The following is an 18,720-nucleotide window of genomic DNA, read 5'->3' on the forward strand; positions in this document are numbered from 1 at the left end:
TCAGCAGAGGAACTCTGACCTGGAGCTCTCGCTCTTGTAGGTGGTCTGGGAGTCGAGGCTGGAGCGGGAGCAGAGCATCAGCCTCTCCGAGTCGTTGGGGGCCCGGCGGGCCCAGAGCTCGCTGGCCCGGGCCCCGGGGCCCCGCTGCTTCATGGTGATGGTCTCGAAGCCGACGTAGCTCTCCTTCTCCAGCTGCTCCGCATCGGGCGGCGGCCCGCTGCACGACAGCGCCACGATCTTGTAGAGCAGCAGGCCGATGAGGGGCAGGGCCACAGCGCACGCCACCCAGCTGGCCACCAGCAGCAGCGAGGGGCCGCCGGCCTCCCCCAGCGTGTAGAAGTCCAGGCAGGGGTCCTTCCCCTGGGCGGGGCCCCGGCCCACCAGGCACACCGAGTAGCGCAGGCCGGGGGCCAGCCCCTCCAGCAGCACCTTGCCGCTGCCCGCCGTGGTCTCCAGCGTGCGCTTGGCGTCCTGGTCGCCGTACGGCGAGCACACCACCGTCAGGGCGGCGTCCCGGGCCAGGCCCTGGGCGGTCCAGAGCAGCACAGCGCTGTCGGGCCCCTCCTCCACCACCTTCAGGCCCCTGATGGCTCGCGACGCGTCCGTCTTCTTGCTGGTCTCGTCGGCCGCCAGCTTCCTGCTCTCGCTTCCGGCTGGGGGCCTGGGGGGGCGGGGCGTCGGGGACTTGGTCTCGGCCGGGGTGGGCGGCGGCGGCGACGACACGGCGGTGGTCAGCCTGGGGGGGGCGGTGGTGGGCGGCGAGGAGCCAGGGGCAGGGGTGGTGGGGACGAGGGTGGTGTTGATGGTGGTGGAGGCGGAGCTGACTGAGGGGGTGGAGGGGAGGGCGGTGCTGACCGGTGGCCCCCCGCTGGTCCCTGGCTCGGCGCTGGTCCCGAGGGGCGGCGGCGGCGGCGGCGTGGTGACGTCGCCGCCCGCCACCGCCACCGAGATGGTGGCCTGGGCGTTGCCGGCGTAGTTCTTGGCGCTGCAGCTGTAGTTCCCCGCGTCGCGTCCAAGGATCCCCAGCAGGCTCATGATGGACCAGCGCACCCCGTCCACCGGAGACTCCTGGACTGCAACACACACCAGGCCGTCAGGACCGGAGGACCACCAGAACATCCCAGGACACCCAGGAACACAACCCTCAGCGAGAGCCAAAGTACGACGCAAATCCCGTTAGGGTGATTTGCGTTGGACGCCGCTGGGCTGGACTCTGCCTTGGGCGCGTGAACGTGAACCCCAACCCCCCCAAGACCCGAGGGTGAGGTCACGTGTGGAGCGTGAGGGAGCTACCAGAGTGCTGACGGACCATGAGGTTCTGAGCTGTGTTCTTAATGTTCTGACCCCTGTGGTTAAGGTACTGACCCGTGTTCCCAAGGTACTGACCCCTTTGGTTACCATAGGTTAAGGTACTACGGTTCTTACCTGTGTTCTTAAGGTACTGACCCGTGTTCTTAAGGTACTGACCCCTGTTCTTAAGGTTCAGTAGGTTAAAGTACTAAGGTACTGACCCCTTTGGTTACCATAGGTTAAGGTACTACGGTTCTTACCTGTGTTCTTAAGGTACTGACCCGTGTTCTTAAGGTACTGACCCCTGTTCTTAAGGTTCAGTAGGTTAAAGTACTAAGGTACTGACCCCTGTTCTTAAGGTTCTATAGATTAAGGTACTAAGGTACTGACCCATGTTCTTAAGGTTCTATAGGTTAAGGTTCTAAGGTACTGACCCATGTTCTTAAGGTTCTATAGGTTAAGGTACTAAGGTACTGACCCATGTTCTTAAGGTTCTATAGGTTAAGGTACTAAGGTACTGACCCCTGTTCTTAAGGTTCTATGGGTTAAGGTACTACGGTTCTATAGGTTAAGGTTCTAAGGTACTGACCCATGTTCTTAAGGTTCTATAGGTTAAGGTACTAAGGTACTGACCCATGTTCTTAAGGTTCTATGGGTTAAGGTACTACGGTTCTATAGGTTAAGGTTCTAAGGTACTGACCCATGTTCTTAAGGTTCTATAGGTTAAGGTACTAAGGTACTGACCCCTGTTCTTAAGGTTCTATGGGTTAAGGTACTACGGTTCTATAGGTTAAGGTTCTAAGGTACTGACCCCTGTTCTTAAGGTTCTATAGATTAAGGTACTAAGGTACTGACCCATGTTCTTAAGGTTCTATAGGTTAATGTACTAAGGTACTGACCCCTGTTCTTAAGGTTCAGTAGGTTAAAGTACTAAGGTACTGACCCCTTTGGTTACCATAGGTTAAGGTACTACGTTTCTTACCTGTGTTCTTAAGGTACTGACCCCTGTTCTTAAGGTTCTATAGATTAAGGTACTAAGGTACTGACCCATGTTCTTAAGGTTCTATAGGTTAAGGTACTAAGGTACTGACCCCTGTTCTTAAGGTTCTATAGATTAAGGTACTAGGGTACTGACCCATGTTCTTAAGGTTCTATAGGTTAAGGTACTAAGGTACTGACCCCTGTTCTTAAGGTTCTATGGGTTAAGGTACTACGGTTCTATAGGTTAAGGTTCTAAGGTACTGACCCATGTTCTTAAGGTTCTATAGGTTAAGGTACTAAGGTACTGACCCCTGTTCTTAAGGTTCTATGGGTTAAGGTACTACGGTTCTACAGGTTAAGGTTCTAAGGTTCTGACCCATGTTCTTAAGGTTCTATAGGTTAAGGTACTAAGGTACTGACCCCTGTTCTTAAGGTTCTATGGGTTAAGGTACTACGGTTCTATAGTTAAGGTTCTAAGGTACTGACCCATGTTCTTAAGGTTCTATAGGTTAAGGTACTAAGGTACTGACCCCTGTTCTTAAGGTTCTATGGGTTAAGGTACTATGGTTCTATAGGTTAAGGTTCTAAGGTACTGACCCATGTTCTTAAGGTTCTATAGGTTAAGGTACTAAGGTACTGACCCATGTTCTTAAGGTTCTATAGGTTAAGGTACTAAGGTACTGACCCCTGTTCTTAAGGTTCTATGGGTTAAGGTACTACGGTTCTATAGGTTAAGGTTCTAAGGTACTGACCCATGTTCTTAAGGTTCTATAGGTTAAGGTACTAAGGTACTGACCCATGTTCTTAAGGTTCTATGGGTTAAGGTACTACGGTTCTATAGGTTAAGGTTCTAAGGTACTGACCCATGTTCTTAAGCTTCTATAGGTTAAGGTACTAAGGTACTGACCCCTGTTCTTAAGGTTCTATGGGTTAAGGTACTACGGTTCTATAGGTTAAGGTTCTAAGGTACTGACCCCTGTTCTTAAGGTTCTATAGATTAAGGTACTAAGGTACTGACCCATGTTCTTAAGGTTCTATAGGTTAATGTACTAAGGTACTGACCCCTGTTCTTAAGGTTCAGTAGGTTAAAGTACTAAGGTACTGACCCCTTTGGTTACCATAGGTTAAGGTACTACGTTTCTTACCTGTGTTCTTAAGGTACTGACCCCTGTTCTTAAGGTTCTATAGATTAAGGTACTAAGGTACTGACCCATGTTCTTAAGGTTCTATAGGTTAAGGTACTAAGGTACTGACCCCTGTTCTTAAGGTTCTATAGATTAAGGTACTAGGGTACTGACCCATGTTCTTAAGGTTCTATAGGTTAAGGTACTAAGGTACTGACCCCTGTTCTTAAGGTTCTATGGGTTAAGGTACTACGGTTCTATAGGTTAAGGTTCTAAGGTACTGACCCATGTTCTTAAGGTTCTATAGGTTAAGGTACTAAGGTACTGACCCCTGTTCTTAAGGTTCTATGGGTTAAGGTACTACGGTTCTATAGGTTAAGGTTCTAAGGTACTGACCCATGTTCTTAAGGTTCTATAGGTTAAGGTACTAAGGTACTGACCCATGTTCTTAAGGTTCTATGGGTTAAGGTACTACGGTTCTATAGGTTAAGGTTCTAAGGTACTGACCCATGTTCTTAAGGTTCTATAGGTTAAGGTACTAAGGTACTGACCCCTGTTCTTAAGGTTCTATGGGTTAAGGTACTACGGTTCTATAGGTTAAGGTTCTAAGGTACTAACCCCTGTTCTTAAGGTTCTATAGATTAAGGTACTAAGGTACTGACCCATGTTCTTAAGGTTCTATAGGTTAAGGTACTAAGGTACTGACCCCTGTTCTTAAGGTTCAGTAGGTTAAAGTACTAAGGTACTAACCCCTTTGGTTACCATAGGTTAAGGTACTACGTTTCTTACCTGTGTTCTTAAGGTACTGACCCATGTTCTTAAGGTTCTATAGATTAAGGTACTAAGGTACTGACCCCTGTTCTTAAGGTTCTATGGGTTAAGGTACTACGGTTCTATAGGTTAAGGTTCTAAGGTACTGACCCCTGTTCTTAAGGTTCTATGGGTTAAGGTACTACGGTTCTATAGGTTAAGGTTCTAAGGTACTGACCCATGTTCTTAAGGTTCTATAGGTTAAGGTACTAAGGTACTGACCCCTGTTCTTAAGGTTCTATGGGTTAAGGTACTACGGTTCTACAGGTTAAGGTTCTAAGGTTCTGACCCATGTTCTTAAGGTTCTATAGGTTAAGGTACTGACCCCTGTTCTTAAGGTTCTACGGGGTTAAGGTACTACGGTTCTATAGGTTAAGGTTCTAAGGTACTGACCCATGTTCTTAAGGTTCTATAGGTTAAGGTACTAAGGTACTGACCCCTGTTCTTAAGGTTCTACGGGGTTAAGGTACTACGGTTCTACAGGTTAAGGTTCTAAGGTTCTGACCCGTGTTGTTGGGGAAGGTTCCGTCGGACTTGGCCCAGAGCAGCGAGGGCGTGGGCAGCCCGGTGGCGTCGCAGCGCAGCAGGAGGTTGCTGCCCAGCGGGGAAGTGAGCTGGGTGGCCGAGGTCATCACCGTGGGTTTGACGCACTGGTCCAGCTCCACCCGCTGCAGCAGAACCCCCGCCAGGTTCTCGGGTCCGCTGCACGTCACGAACAGGTCCATCAGGACCACCGGGCAGTCCGTCATCTTGGAGAGCGCGATGATCTTGGAGAGGCGACAGTCGCAGATCCAGGGGTTGTCCTGCAGGCCTGGGGACCAGAGGAGATACAGTCAGCACAGGGTGCCACTAGAGGAGATACAGTCAGCACAGGGTACCGCTAGAGGAGATACCGTCAGCACAGGGTACCACTAGAGGAGATACCGTCAGCACAGGGTACCACTAGAGGAGATACAGTCAGCACAGGGTACCACTAGAGGAGATACCGTCAGCACAGGGTACCACTAGAGGAGATACCGTCAGCACAGGGTACCACTAGAGGAGATAAATTCAGCACAGGGTATCACTAAAGGAGATACCGTCAGCACAAGGTGCCACTAGAGGAGATACCGTCAACACAAGGTACCACTAGAGGAGATACGGTCAGCACAAGGTACCACTAGAGGAGATACGGTCAGCACAGGGTACCACTAGAGGAGATACCGTCAGCACAAGGTACCACTAGAGGAGATACGGTCAGCACAGGGTACCACTAGAGGAGATACCGTCAGCACAAGGTACCACTAGAGGATATACGGTCAGCACAGGGTACCACTAGAGGAGATACAGTCAGCATAAGGTATGACTAGAGGAGATACATTCAGCACAGGGTACCATTAGAGGAGATACCGTCAGCACAGGGTACCACTAAAGGAGATACAGTCAGCACAAGGTACCACTAGAGGAGATACCGTCAGCACAGGGTACCACTAGAGGAGATACAGTCAGCATAAGGTATGACTAGAGGAGATGCAGTCAGCACAAGGTATGACTAGAGATAGTCAGCACAAGGTACCAATAGAGGAGATACCGTCAGCACAGGGTACCACTAGAGGAGATACAGTCAGCACAGGGTACCACTAGAGGAGATACATTCAGCACAGGGTATCACTAAAGGAGATACCGTCAGCACAAGGTGCCACTAGAGGAGATACCGTCAACACAAGGTACCACTAGAGGAGATACGGTCAGCACAAGGTACCACTAGAGGAGATACGGTCAGCACAAGGTACCACTAGAGGAGATACGGTCAGCACAGGGTACCACTAGAGGAGATACCATCAGCACAAGGTACCACTAGAGGAGATACGGTCAGCACAGGGTACCACTAGAGGAGATACAGTCAGCATAAGGTATGACTAGAGGAGATACATTCAGCACAGGGTACCATTAGAGGAGATAATGTCAGCACAGGGTACCACTAAAGGAGATACAGTCAGCACAAGGTACCACTAGAGGAGATACCGTCAGCACAGGGTACCACTAGAGGAGATACCGTCAGCACAAGATGCCACTAGAGGAGATACCGTTAGCGCAAGGTACGACTAGAGATAGTCAGCACAAGGTACCAATAGAGGAGAAACAGTCAGCACAGAGTACCACTTGAGGAGATACCGTCAGCATAAGATACCACTAGAGGAGATACCGTCAGCACAAGGTACCACTAAACGAGAAACAGTCAGCACAAGGTACCCCTCGTCAAGACTAGAGGCGACAGCGTCAGTACTAGGAACCAGTAGAGGAGATACAGTCAGCCCAAGGTACCCCTAGTCAGGACAAGAGGAGATACCGTCAGGACTAGGAACCACTAGTCAGAACTAGAGGAGATACTGTCAGGACTAGGTACCACTAGTCAGTACCAGAGAACATCATTCATCCCCACACTGCCTGGTCCGTAACGGTAGAGAGAGGACCTTAAGGATCTGGACTATGAGGTTGATGGTCTGGTGTGTTCATGTTCCCATAGAAGGCATCATATGAGCATGTGTGGTCTGCGGTTGGGATGGTTCATACGTCTCTCTGTCCCTTGATTCTGCTCTGGACTGTCAGGCAGACGTTGCTGTGCAGGACGAAAACAGCCTGTGTTCAGGTCAGATCAGTTCTGAAAATCTCAGTGGGATTTGAAGCGAAAATCGAACCATTTTTATTCGCTGGTCACAGGAATCTATACTACGATCACTGGTTCACGTCCAAGAGGTTTGAATGGACAAAGGACAAAATGCTAATCACTTGGTGAATGGCTGGTGATGAGTTTTAGATCCACTGCAGGTCTAGCGGTGAGCCCTTATCCGCAGCAATGTGTGAGAGCGACGCTAACAAGCTTACCTCGGTATTAGCAGGACGAGCTACTAAAGCCCTACTCCAACAATACCCTCTGCCTACTTAGTCTGCTAGCCGCACATATGTTTACAAGCGTCACCGTTTAGCACACTTTTAGTGAGACGGCGGTGAACACGTTTCAGTGAAATGCTAAAAGTCCCTTTCCATGTTTGGTTCACTGGGAGTCTGTTGGTCCACAGAGGGTGGAGGTCCACACTAATCCTGGTTCTTCTTCCCTTCAGACACAAGAAGGGCTCGGCTTTACCTCTACACCCTCGAGCATACGGCGCACAAAGGCTTATAAAAGGTCCTATTAAACCACCTCCATCCTAAACGCGCCCTGTAACATAGATTGCTATAAGGTCATTTTAAACCGTCTCTGTTAAAACAAGCCCTGACAAGTAGAGACTCAGATGGTCCTTAAGTGGATCAGCAGGTCTGACTATCAATAAACACACCGCTGACAGACTGCATCAGAGTCCCAGGAGGGGCGAGACCCAGCTAGAGGAGGGGTGAGACCTAGCTAGAGGAGGGGTGAGACCTAGCTAGAGGAGGGGTGAGACCTAGCTAGAGGAGTGGTGAGACCTAGCTAGAGGAGGGGTGAGACCCCCCTAGTGGAGGGGTGAGACCTAGCTAGAGATGGGGTGAGACCTAGCTAGAGGAGGGGTGAGACAGACCTAGTGGAGGGGTGAGACCTAGCTAGAAGAGGGGTGAGACCTAGCTAGAGGAGGGGTGAGGCCTAGCTAGAGGAGTGGTGAGACAGACCTAGTGGAGGGGTGAGACCTAGCTAGAGGAGGGGTGAGACCTAGCTAGAGGAGGGGTGAGACCTAGCTAGAAGAGGGGTGAGACCTAGCTAGAGGAGGGGTGAGACCGACCTAGAGGAGGGGTGAGACCTAGCTAGAAGAGGGGTGAGACCTAGCTAGAGGAGGGGTGAGACCCCACTAGTGGAGGGGTGAGACCTAGCTAGAGGAGGGGTGAGACCTAGCTAGAGGAGGGGTGAGACCTAGCTAGAGGAGTGGTGAGACAGACCTAATGGAGGGGTGAGACCTAGCTAGAGGAGGGGTGAGACCTAGCTAGAGGAGGGGTGAGACCTAGCTAGAGGAGGGGTGAGACCTAGCTAGAGGAGGGGTGAGACCTAGCTAGAAGAGGGGTGAGACCTAGCTAGAGGAGGGGTGAGACCGACCTAGAGGAGGGGTGAGACCTAGCTAGAAGAGGGGTGAGACCTAGCTAGAGGAGGGGTGAGACCCCACTAGTGGAGGGGTGAGACCTAGCTAGAGGAGGGGTGAGACCTAGCTAGAGGAGGGGTGAGACCTAGCTAGAGGAGTGGTGAGACAGACCTAATGGATGGGTGAGACCTAGCTAGAGGAGGGGTGAGACCTAGCTAGAGGAGGGGTGAGACCTAGCTAGAGGAGGGGTGAGACCTAGCTAGAGGAGGGGTGAGACCTAGCTAGAGGAGGGGTGAGACCCCCCTAGTGGGGGGGTGAGGTTAGAGTGAGACCCCCTAGAGGGGGGGTGAGACCGGGTGAGACCCCCCTAGTTGGGGGGGTGAGGTTAGGGTGAGACGTACCCAGGATGACCTTCTGCTCGGCGCCCTTGCGGACGGGGCTCCCGTTGAAGGGCGGCCAGAGGTCCATGAGGTCGGAGGGCAGGGTGCCGAGCCGGTTGGACGACAGGTCCAGGTAGGTGAGGCCGGGCAGCAGGGGCACCGCCTCGGCCGGCAGGACCACCAGCCGGTTGTTGTGGAGGTCCAGGGTACGCAGACTAGGCATCTCCCTCAGGGCGAGCCAGGGGAACACCGAGATCTGGTTCCCGTCGAGGCGCAGCTCGTGGAGCAGCTTGAGGTTGTAGAAGGCCCCGGGGTCCAGGGCCGACACGGCGTTGTAGGTGATCCAGAGGTAGCGCAGGTCCGGCAGGTAGTAGAAGGCCTCGCTGGGGACGCGCCGCACGCCCGTCTTCTCCACGCGCAGCTTCACCGTGTCCACCGGAACGTTGATGGGGATGTCCGCCATGTCCGGGTCGTTGCACACCACCGAGCTGACGGGAGCATCAACATGCAGGGCGTTTAGCAGACGCTTTGATATCCAGAGCGACTTACAATAAGTACATTTGTCAGAAGAAAGAGAAGCAACAACATATCACTGTCGGTACAGTTAGGATGTTCATAGAACTCAAGTGCCAAGCACTAACCATCGCTAGGTCAACCCATTCCCCGTATACAACAGAGATAGCTAGGATAAGATGCTACACCAATACTAAGTACTATTTTTAAGTGTAAGAAAACACATGATCACCACAACAGACCACCATCAGACCTTATCTACAGCATGATCACCATCTACTGTAGACCTGATCTACAGTACGATAACCTTCTACTGTAGACCTGATCTACAGTATGATAACCTTCTACTGTAGACCTGATCTACAGTATGATCACCATCTACTGTAGACCTCATCTACAGTATGATCACCATCTGACCTTAACTAACTTATCTACTGTATGATCACCATCTACTGTAGACCTGATCTACAGTATGATAACCTTCTACTGTAGACCTGATCTACAGTACGATCACCATCTGACCTTAACTAACTTATCTACTGTATGATCACCATCTACTGTAGACCTGATCTACAGTATGATCCCCATCAGACCTTAACTACCTTATCTACAGCATGATAACCATCTCTAGGGCCACCAGACCCTATCTACAGTATGATCACAACTGGACATACTGCCAGCATGTCCCTGACACCATAGGGGGTCACTCCATGCCTAGCCATGTTTCAGAGGGAGGGACAATTGGCAGCAGCCAGAGCTCAGATGTGTTGGTGGCTACTATGATGTGATCTATCAAGACAAACATAAGATGGCCTGTTCACAAGGAACAGCTGACCAAATATAGACTTCTTGCTCTGAGTCAATCCAATCATCTCGGGGAGAGATCTATGACAGCTGGGCAGTCATACCCATGATGCACTGCTCCCTGGCCGGCGCAGTGCGGGTATTTATAGGTGTCGGTGCGCTGGTGATAATAAGGATTAATTTCACAATGGAAACAGTTCTGATCCGTAGTGTCCTCGCTTGTTATGTTTATTCAATTTATAATATAGGCTTTGTGTTTGTGCGTGTGTGTGTGTGTGTGTGTGTGTGTGTGTGTGTGTGTGTGTGTGTGTGTGTGTGTGTGTGTATTTGTATATGTGCGTAAGAGATACATTTGCATTACAAAATGATCTCAAAGACCGAAAATAAACGCCTCAAAGTCAAGGTAACAATAACACGAGTCGGGGTCCCCGTGTGTGTGGTTACCTGCTGACCGAGCCCCCGTCCCGGCTGTTGGGGGTGCAGGTGCACTGGGCCGGACAGAAGCAGCGCACCGCACCCAGGCAGCAGAGCGCCACCTGGGCGAGCACCGCCCACCGCATCCTCCGCCGGGTCAGGCCGCTCCGAGAACCCAACGCACGCTCCGCCGCATCCAGAGGGAACCGCACCGACACAATCCCGCGGAAAGGAGTTATTAAACTAGTAAAAAATGTGTTCAGATATCCTCGAGTGAGACATCCGGCCGACGCGTTCCCGGTTGTGCTCCCTGTTGACCTGATTAGAGGGGCGGGGCTTCCTCTTCACCTCCACCTCGAGGTAATCGGCTCAGCGGGAGATTTCACCCCCCTCCGTGAGGAATCCCGCTCTTCCAGTGACTTCCCTCCTCCTCCTAAACACCCCCAACCCACACTCATCTCCCCAGCTTCGGCTGTCCTTCAAATCTTTATTGATATTTTTTGTCGTCCCCCCGCCGTCACGTGAACCCTTCGTGTAGGTTTCAGCTAATCGGAATAATAATCAGACACTCAACACAAGGTCCTTTAGGTATAATTAAAGGGGGTTGATTTAAAAGGACGCAGCCACAGTGCCCTCTGCGGGCCACCACTGCTTACTGCACGCAGCGGGGTGGGATTTTCAGAACTACCAAACGTTGAAGTGGTCATGATATCTCTAGTAGTTGTAACGTGTGATAATTGACGTGCTCATATGGTATCGTTTGGTGAGTCCCCTTCTGCTGTTCCCGCTGGTCTAGGGTATAGTGTACAGATGGGGAATGGAAAACGTAACCTCCAGGGTCTTCAGTATTACCTGAACTATATTTTTACAGGATGTTTATTTTTTCATTTGAAGCAAAGATACTCTGAGCCAAACAGGACTAATAGTAATGGGTATTGTAGTAGGTATTCGTAATAATAATAGTGAATACTAGTAGTTAGTCAGTCTGACTGCTGAATGAACACATGAAGGAAGAATAAACAGAGCCAGTGTTATTAACAAGTTCACAAGTTCATTTTATTTACGCAAGCAGATTTGATCGTAGGTCGAACATGACCGATTGGCACATGGCAATACAAAAACGAGCATTCTGGGTGACGGTACAAAAAAACTACAACAGGAAGTGGCTGATCGCCTGGTTTCCATGGCTACGGAGTTAGCAAGACAGACGGGGAGAGGAGGTAACGAACTGAACGGACGACCGAAACACTACGTTTCTATTAGCTTATAGCATAATGCAGGACGAATGGGGGGTTAGCGCACGCAACAAGCTAGCCCGGCAAGACAGTCAGAAGAAGAGGTTTAGAAATAAAACAAGTGCTTAAAGTTCACAATATTAATTAATGCACGTCCATGCCACGAAGAACAGCTACACTCACAGTATTCACCTCACTGTACATCAGGGTCCGAACACCACAGCACTACACCGAGAGACGCGCGGGCCAGAAGTGCACCAGGCCTCAGGAAAACAAAGGAATCGTGTTGCCAGGCAACAAAGTAGCCGGCCATGTTGGCTCCATGGCGTCGGGGTGGTTGGCGTGGCGACCAGACCGTTTCACAGCTGTGGTACCGAGACTCCCGTCAGATCTACGACCTCGTTTCCTGGTGTGGCCTCTCGGTTCGGGTACAGTACAGCGATCAGTGGAAGCTGGATGGGTCGGAACAGAAACCCAACGAACGCTCCACTCACTCACAGTTCATCGCAACGGGACAGGTTCTCTAGCCTACTTATCAGAAAATAGATTTATCGACGTGGGCGAGGCTCACCTCTGATTGGACAGCGTTCCGTCTAGTGCGCGCGGGTGGGAGGGGGGGGGCGCACTAGATGGACTTCCTGTCATTCATTTGGTTTCTGTTCTGGTCGGCTCCCGGTTCACAAGCTTATAACGAGGCTCCTCCCCCCTCCCAGAGGCTCCTCCCCCTCTGTGGGCTGGAGGGATGTCAGACAGACAGATTGTGCTTCAATGTGCTTCAAACCTTAAAGACCCCTGACCCCCTTTCTGGAGATAAATAATGACAACATCAACACTAGCCCACGCGGTGTTTCACTGAACAACGAGCTGCACTCAACCAATCAGTGAGAACCGACTATATATCGTCATAGCAACCATGGGGAGGGTAGGGTCATGTGACCACAGAGCAGCCAGACACGCCCCTCCACCGCACAGAGAGAGAGACGGAAGGAGAAAGGTAGGGAGAGAAAGAGACAGAGACAGGTAGAGAGACAGGTAGGGAGAGAGAGACAAAGAGAAAGTTAGAGAGACAGGTAGAGAGGTGGATAGGTATAGGAAAGACAGGTGGAGGCATACCGGTGGAGGTGTAGTGCAGCTGGTGGGGTGGAGCTGACTCAGGGTCTATGTTCTTGGGCTGAGGGTGGGGGTTTAGGTGTAGGGGCTGGAGGGTGGAGCTGAGGGTGGGGTCTAGGTGTAGGGGCTGGAGGGTGGAGCTGAGGGTGGGGTCTAGGTGTAGGCATTGAGGGTGGGGGTCTAGGTGTAGGGGCTGGAGGGTGGAGCTGAGGGTGGGGTCTAGGTGTAGGCATTGAGGGTGGGGGTCTAGGTGTAGGGGCTGGAGGGTGGAGCTGAGGGTGGGGTCTAGGTGTAGGCATTGAGGGTGGGGGTCTAGGTGTAGGGGCTGGAGGGTGGAGCTGAGGGTGGGGTCTAGGTGTAGGCATTGAGGGTGGGGGTCTAGGTGTAGGGGCTGGAGGGTGGAGCTGAGGGTGGGGTCTAGGTGTAGGCATTGAGGGTGGGGGTCTAGGTGTAGGGGCTGGAGGGTGGAGCTGAGGGTGGGGTCTAGGTGTAGGCGTTGAGGCGCTCCTTTGAGCGGGTGGAGTGGATGTCGTGGAGCTCCTGCTCCTCCTTGTTCTTGATGTCTTCGTACTTCTGCAGGCGGCACGCGTCCTTCACATACGCCCAGTTAGCCGACAGCACCATGAGGTAGTGGATCTGGAGAGGAGCGCCCGGTCAGTACGGTTCAATACTGTTCACCAGACGGTTCAATACTGTTCACTGGAGAACATGTTCAATACTGTTCACCAGACGGTTCAATACTGTTCACTGGAGAACATGTTCAATACTGTTCACTAGACGGTTCAATACTGTTCACTAGACGGTTCAATACTGTTCACTGGAGAACATGTTCAATACTGTTCACTAGACGGTTCAATACTGTTCACTAGACGGTTCAATACTGTTCACTGGAGAACGGGTTCAATACTGTTCACTGGAGAACGGGTTCAATACTGTTCACTGGAGAACATGTTCAATACTGTTCACTAGACGGTTCAATACTGTTCACTGGAGAACATGTTCAATACTGTTCACTAGACGGTTCAATACTGTTCACTGGAGAACATGTTCAATACTGTTCACTAGACGGTTCAATACTGTTCACTGGAGAACATGTTCAATACTGTTCACTAGACGGTTCAATACTGTTCACCAGACGGTTCAATACTGTTCACTGGAGAATAGTTCAATACTGTTCACTCGACGGTTCAATACTGTTCACCAGACGGTTCAATACTGTTCACTGGTGAACAGGTTCAATACTGTTCACTAGACGGTTCAATACTGTTCACCAGACGGTTCAATACTGTTCACTGGTGAACAGGTTCAATACTGTTCACTAGACGGTTCAATACTGTTCACTGGAGAACGGGTTCAATACTGTTCACTAGACGGTTCAATACTGTTCACTGGCGAACAGGTTCAATACCGTTCACTGGAGAACATGTTCAATACTGTTCACTAGACGGTTCAATACTGTTCACTGGAGAACATGTTCAATACTGTTCACTAGACGGTTCAATACTGTTCACTGGAGAACATGTTCAATACTGTTCACTAGACGGTTCAATACTGTTCACTGGTGAACAGGTTCAATACCGTTCACTGGAGAACGGGTTCAATACTGTTCACTAGACAGTTCAATACTGTTCACTAGACTGTTCAATACTGTTCACTGGTGAACAGGTTCAATACCGTTCACTGGAGAACATGTTCAATACTGTTCACTGGAGAAAAGGTTCAATACTGTTCACTGGAGAACGGGTTCAATACTGTTCACTGAAGAAAAGGTTCAATACTGTTCACTGGAGAACAGGTTCAATACTGCTCACTGGAGAAAAGGTTCCATACTGTTCACTGGAGAACGGGTTCAATACTGTTCACTGGAGAACGGGTTCAATACTGTTCACTGGAGAAAAGGTTCAATACTGTTCACTGGAGAACGGGTTCAATATTGTTCACTGGAGAACGGGTTCAATACTGTTCACTGGAGAACGGGTTCAATACTGTTCACTGGAGAACGGGTTCAATACTGTTCACTGGAGAACGGGTTCAATACTGTTCAATGGAGAGTGGGTTCAAGGTTCAATACTGTTTAGACACCAGGTTCAATACTGTTCACTAGAAGGTTCAAAACTGTTCACTGGAGAACAAGTTCAATACTGTTGACTAGACCACAGGTTCAATATTGTTCACTAGAAGGTTCAATACCGTTCACTAGACCACAGGTTGAGTACTGTCCACTAGACCGGTTCAATACTGTTCCCTAGACAGAATAGTGTTGGCCAGTATGTTTTTAGTGTAGTTTTAGCTGTTATTAGTCTCAGTGTCCAGCAGGGGGCAGCATTGTACCGCGTGATGCAGTTTCCATAGCAGCGGGCACCGTGTGGATGGGATGTATATTCAGAGCACGACCACGCCTTAAAACCATCTGGCTCCCTAACAGCAGACCTCAGAGTTCAGCCAACACAGTGTTAAGTCTGTCTGTCTGTCTGTCTGTCTGTCTGTCTGTCTGTCTGTCTGTCTGTCATCACCACTGCCTGCCTATCTGTCTGTCTTTCTGTCTGTCTGTCTGTCTGTCTGTCTGTCTGTCTGTCTGTCTGTCTGCCTGTCTGTCTGTCTGTCTGTCTGTCTGTCTGTCTGTCTGTCTGTCTGCCAGTCTGTCTGCCTGTCTGTCTGTCTAACTTTATGTCTGCCTGTCTGTCTGCCTGTCTGTCTGTCTGTCTTTCTGTCTCTTCGTTTGTCTCTCTGTCTGTTTGTCTGTCTGTCTGCCTGTCTGCCTGCCTGTCTATCTGTCTGTTATGCTCTCCATCATCCTAAACCTTGCTCGCTCTTTCTCAGAAAATGTCTCCCTGTGTTTTTCTACCGATGCAGCCAGCAGCCATTCTTCTCCCTGTTTCCATGACAACGCTACGGAATGAAGGGGGGGGGGGGGGTACTGCACCAAAATGTCTTCCCTTGGATCCTGATGAGGTCGACGCCCAGAATCCTCTTGACTAACTAAACTCTACCTCTACTAGTTATCATAAAATAACTCTACCTCCACTAGTCATCAAAACTGACCTCAACTAGTTATCATAAACTATCTACCTTCACTAGGTTATCAGGGCAATCTCACCATTGTGTGTGGTGGTTAGCGTGTAGTGCGCAATGTGTAGTGTTTAGTAGTTAGTGTTTAGTGGTTAGTGTAAAGTGTGTAGTGTTTAGTAGTTAGCGTGCAGTGTGTAGTATGTAGTGGTTAGTGTGCGGTGTGTAGTGGTTAGTGTGTAGTGTTGCGTAGTGACTCTTGCTTGTGTGTGCGGGTTTATGTGTTACCATAGCGATGACAGCAGCTCCCGCCCCCGCCAGGGCGCAGATGAAGAGGTGAAAGGTCATGTCCAGCTGGAGGAAACACAACGTTAGCTACACCACTAGTACACAACACAACACAACGTTAGCTACACCGCTAGTCCACAACACAACACAACGTTAGCTACACCGCTAGTCCACAACACAACGCAATACAACACAACGTTAGCTACACCGCTAGTCCACAACACAACACAACGTTAGCTACACCGCTAGTCCACAACACAACGCAATACAACACAACGTTAGCTACACCGCTAGTCCACAACACAACACAACGTTAGCTACACTGCTAGTCCACAACACAACACAACGTTAGCTACATTGCTAGTCCACAACACAACACAACGTTAGCTACACTGCTAGTTCACAACACAACACAACGTTAGCTACACCGCTAGTCCACAACACAACACAACGTTAGCTACACCGCTAGTCCACAGCACAACACAACACAATGTTAGCTACACCGCTAGTCCACAACACAACTCAACGTTAGCTACACTGCTCATCCACAACACAACGTTACGCTGCTCCACAACACAACACAACATTAGCTACACTGCCAGTTCACAACACAACGTTAGCTACACTGCTCGTCCACAACACAACACAACGTTACGCTGCTCCACAACACAACACAACAAAACTTTAGCTACAATGCTTGTCCACAACACAACACAACGTTAGCTACACTGCTCATCCACAACACAACACAACGTTAGCTACACTGCTCGTCCACAACACAACGTTACGCTGCTCCACAACACAACACAACGTTAGCTACACTGCTCGTCCACAACACAGCACAACGTTAGCTACACTGCTAGTCCACAACACAACACAACACAACGTTAGCTACACTGCTCGTCCACAAAACAACGTTACGCTGCTCCACAACACAACACAACGTTAGCTACACTGCTCGTCCACAACACAACAATACGTTACGCTGCTCCACAACACACGAGGTCTCACCTCGTTGGATTCACACATCTTGAGGAACTTGTCCGATCCAGAGCAGACCGTCCGGGCGTCAGAGATCGGGACCATACCTGGAGAGACAGACAGGGAGTCAGACAGACAGAGAGACAGAGAGTCACATACACAGACAGACAGAGAGGCAGAGAGTCACACAGACAGACAGACAGAGAGTCAGAGAGACAGAGAGTCACACGGACAGACAGGGAGTTAGACAGACAGAGAGACAGAGAGCCACAGACAGACAGACAGACAGACAGACAGAGAGGCAGAGAGTTACACAGACAGACAGACAGACAGAGAGTCAGAGAGACAGAGAGACAGAGAGTCACATACACAGACAGACAGACAAAGAGGCAGAGAGTCACACAGACAGACAGACAGAGTCAGAGAGACAGAGAGTCACACAGACAGACAGACAGACAGGAGTCAGACAGAGAGACAGACAGAGAGTCAGACAGAAAGAGAGACAGAGTCACACAGACAGACAGACAGAGAGTCAGACAGACAGGAGTCAGACAGACAGACAGTGTGTCAGACAGACAGAAGTCAGACAGAGAGTCAGACAGACAGAGAGACAGACAGACAGACAGAGAGTCAGACAAACATAGAGTCAGAGGGTCAGACAGACAGAGAGACAGACAGACAGAGATAGAGGGTCAGACAGAAAGACAGAGTCAGACAGACAGAGAGTCAAAGAGTCAGACAGACAGACAGACAGAGTCAGACAGACAGACAGTCAGAGAGTCAGACAGACAGAGAGTCAGACAGACAGAGAGACAGACAGAGAGTCAGAGAGACAGCGAGTCAGACAGACAGACAGACAGACAGAGTCAAACAGAGAGACAGACAGAGTCAGAAAGACAGAGATTCAGACAGACAAAGAGTCAGACAGACAGAGAGACGGAGGGTCCGACAGAGAGTCAGACAGACAGACAGACAGACAGACAGAGTCAGACAGACAGCGAGTTCAACAGACAGGAGGTCAGACAGACAGGAGGTCAGACAGACAGGTGGTCAGACAGACAGGAGGTCAGACAGACAGGACATCAAACAGACAGGTGGTCCGACAGACAGGAGTCAGAAAGACAGACAGAGAGACAGAGAGTCAGACAGACAGGTCGTACCGTACTGCCGGGGGTCCAGGCAGAGGGAGGTACCCTCCAGCACGGTGGTGTTCTGGCAGATGTTCCAGATGTTGAAGAACATGAAGACGGGGAGCGCGGTGAAGGCGGTGACGCCGAGCCAGGCCAGCATGAAGACGTACGTCAGCAGGATGAACTTCAACACAGAGACACCCATCATATAGATAGCAGGATGAACTGCAGCACACAGAGAAACCCATCATATGGGGAAACACTGGGTACACTGGATTGGTCACGGCCAAAGGGGGGGGGGTTATAATCAGTCAACAGCTTCAAATCAACAGGATCCAATCCAACTTTAATAGAACGGTAGACAAAGTCAATAAAACAAGAATGACATTATACCTGAAAGACACCCCCCCCAGAAATGTAGACACACCTCCCAGACATGTAGACACACCCCCATACATATAGACACACCTCCCAGGGATATAGACACACCTTCCAGACATATAGACACACCCCAAGACAGTGTGTGTGTGTGTGTTTGTGTGTGTGTGTTTGTGTCCGCAAAAGACTCAAAACTCACCTGTTCAGAGTTCACCTCAACTCTGCATAGAAACCAATGCACAGCCACCATT

General features: G+C 50.2%; 2 protein-coding genes across 2 annotated transcripts in view; both read right to left on the reverse strand.

Moving 5' to 3' along the window:
* lrit3a (info leucine-rich repeat, immunoglobulin-like and transmembrane domains 3a) lies at positions 1-10,487 on the reverse strand (the record flags this gene model as incomplete). The annotated part of the gene is made up of 4 exons (XM_079745088.1): positions 1-1,073; positions 4,711-5,016; positions 8,632-9,098; positions 10,372-10,487. The coding sequence occupies 4 exons, from the start codon at positions 10,485-10,487 to the stop codon at positions 1-3; spliced, it is 1,962 nt and encodes a 653-aa protein (XP_079601214.1).
* Positions 10,488-13,169: 2,682 nt separating this feature from the next.
* The window catches only part of gpm6aa (glycoprotein M6Aa), a gene marked incomplete at both ends in the record, with an annotated part of 11,807 nt that continues 6,256 nt past the window's right edge, over positions 13,170-18,720 (reverse strand). The window contains 4 exons of the mRNA XM_079745101.1: positions 13,170-13,322; positions 15,981-16,046; positions 16,992-17,068; positions 18,122-18,275. Of these exons, the coding sequence (XP_079601227.1) occupies positions 13,170-13,322; positions 15,981-16,046; positions 16,992-17,068; positions 18,122-18,275 (450 nt within the window). The remainder of the gene's footprint in view (positions 13,323-15,980; positions 16,047-16,991; positions 17,069-18,121; positions 18,276-18,720) is intronic.

This window comes from Pollachius pollachius (genome assembly GCF_949987615.1).
Source record: "Pollachius pollachius genome assembly, chromosome: 10".
Classification (NCBI taxonomy): domain Eukaryota; kingdom Metazoa; phylum Chordata; class Actinopteri; order Gadiformes; family Gadidae; genus Pollachius; species Pollachius pollachius.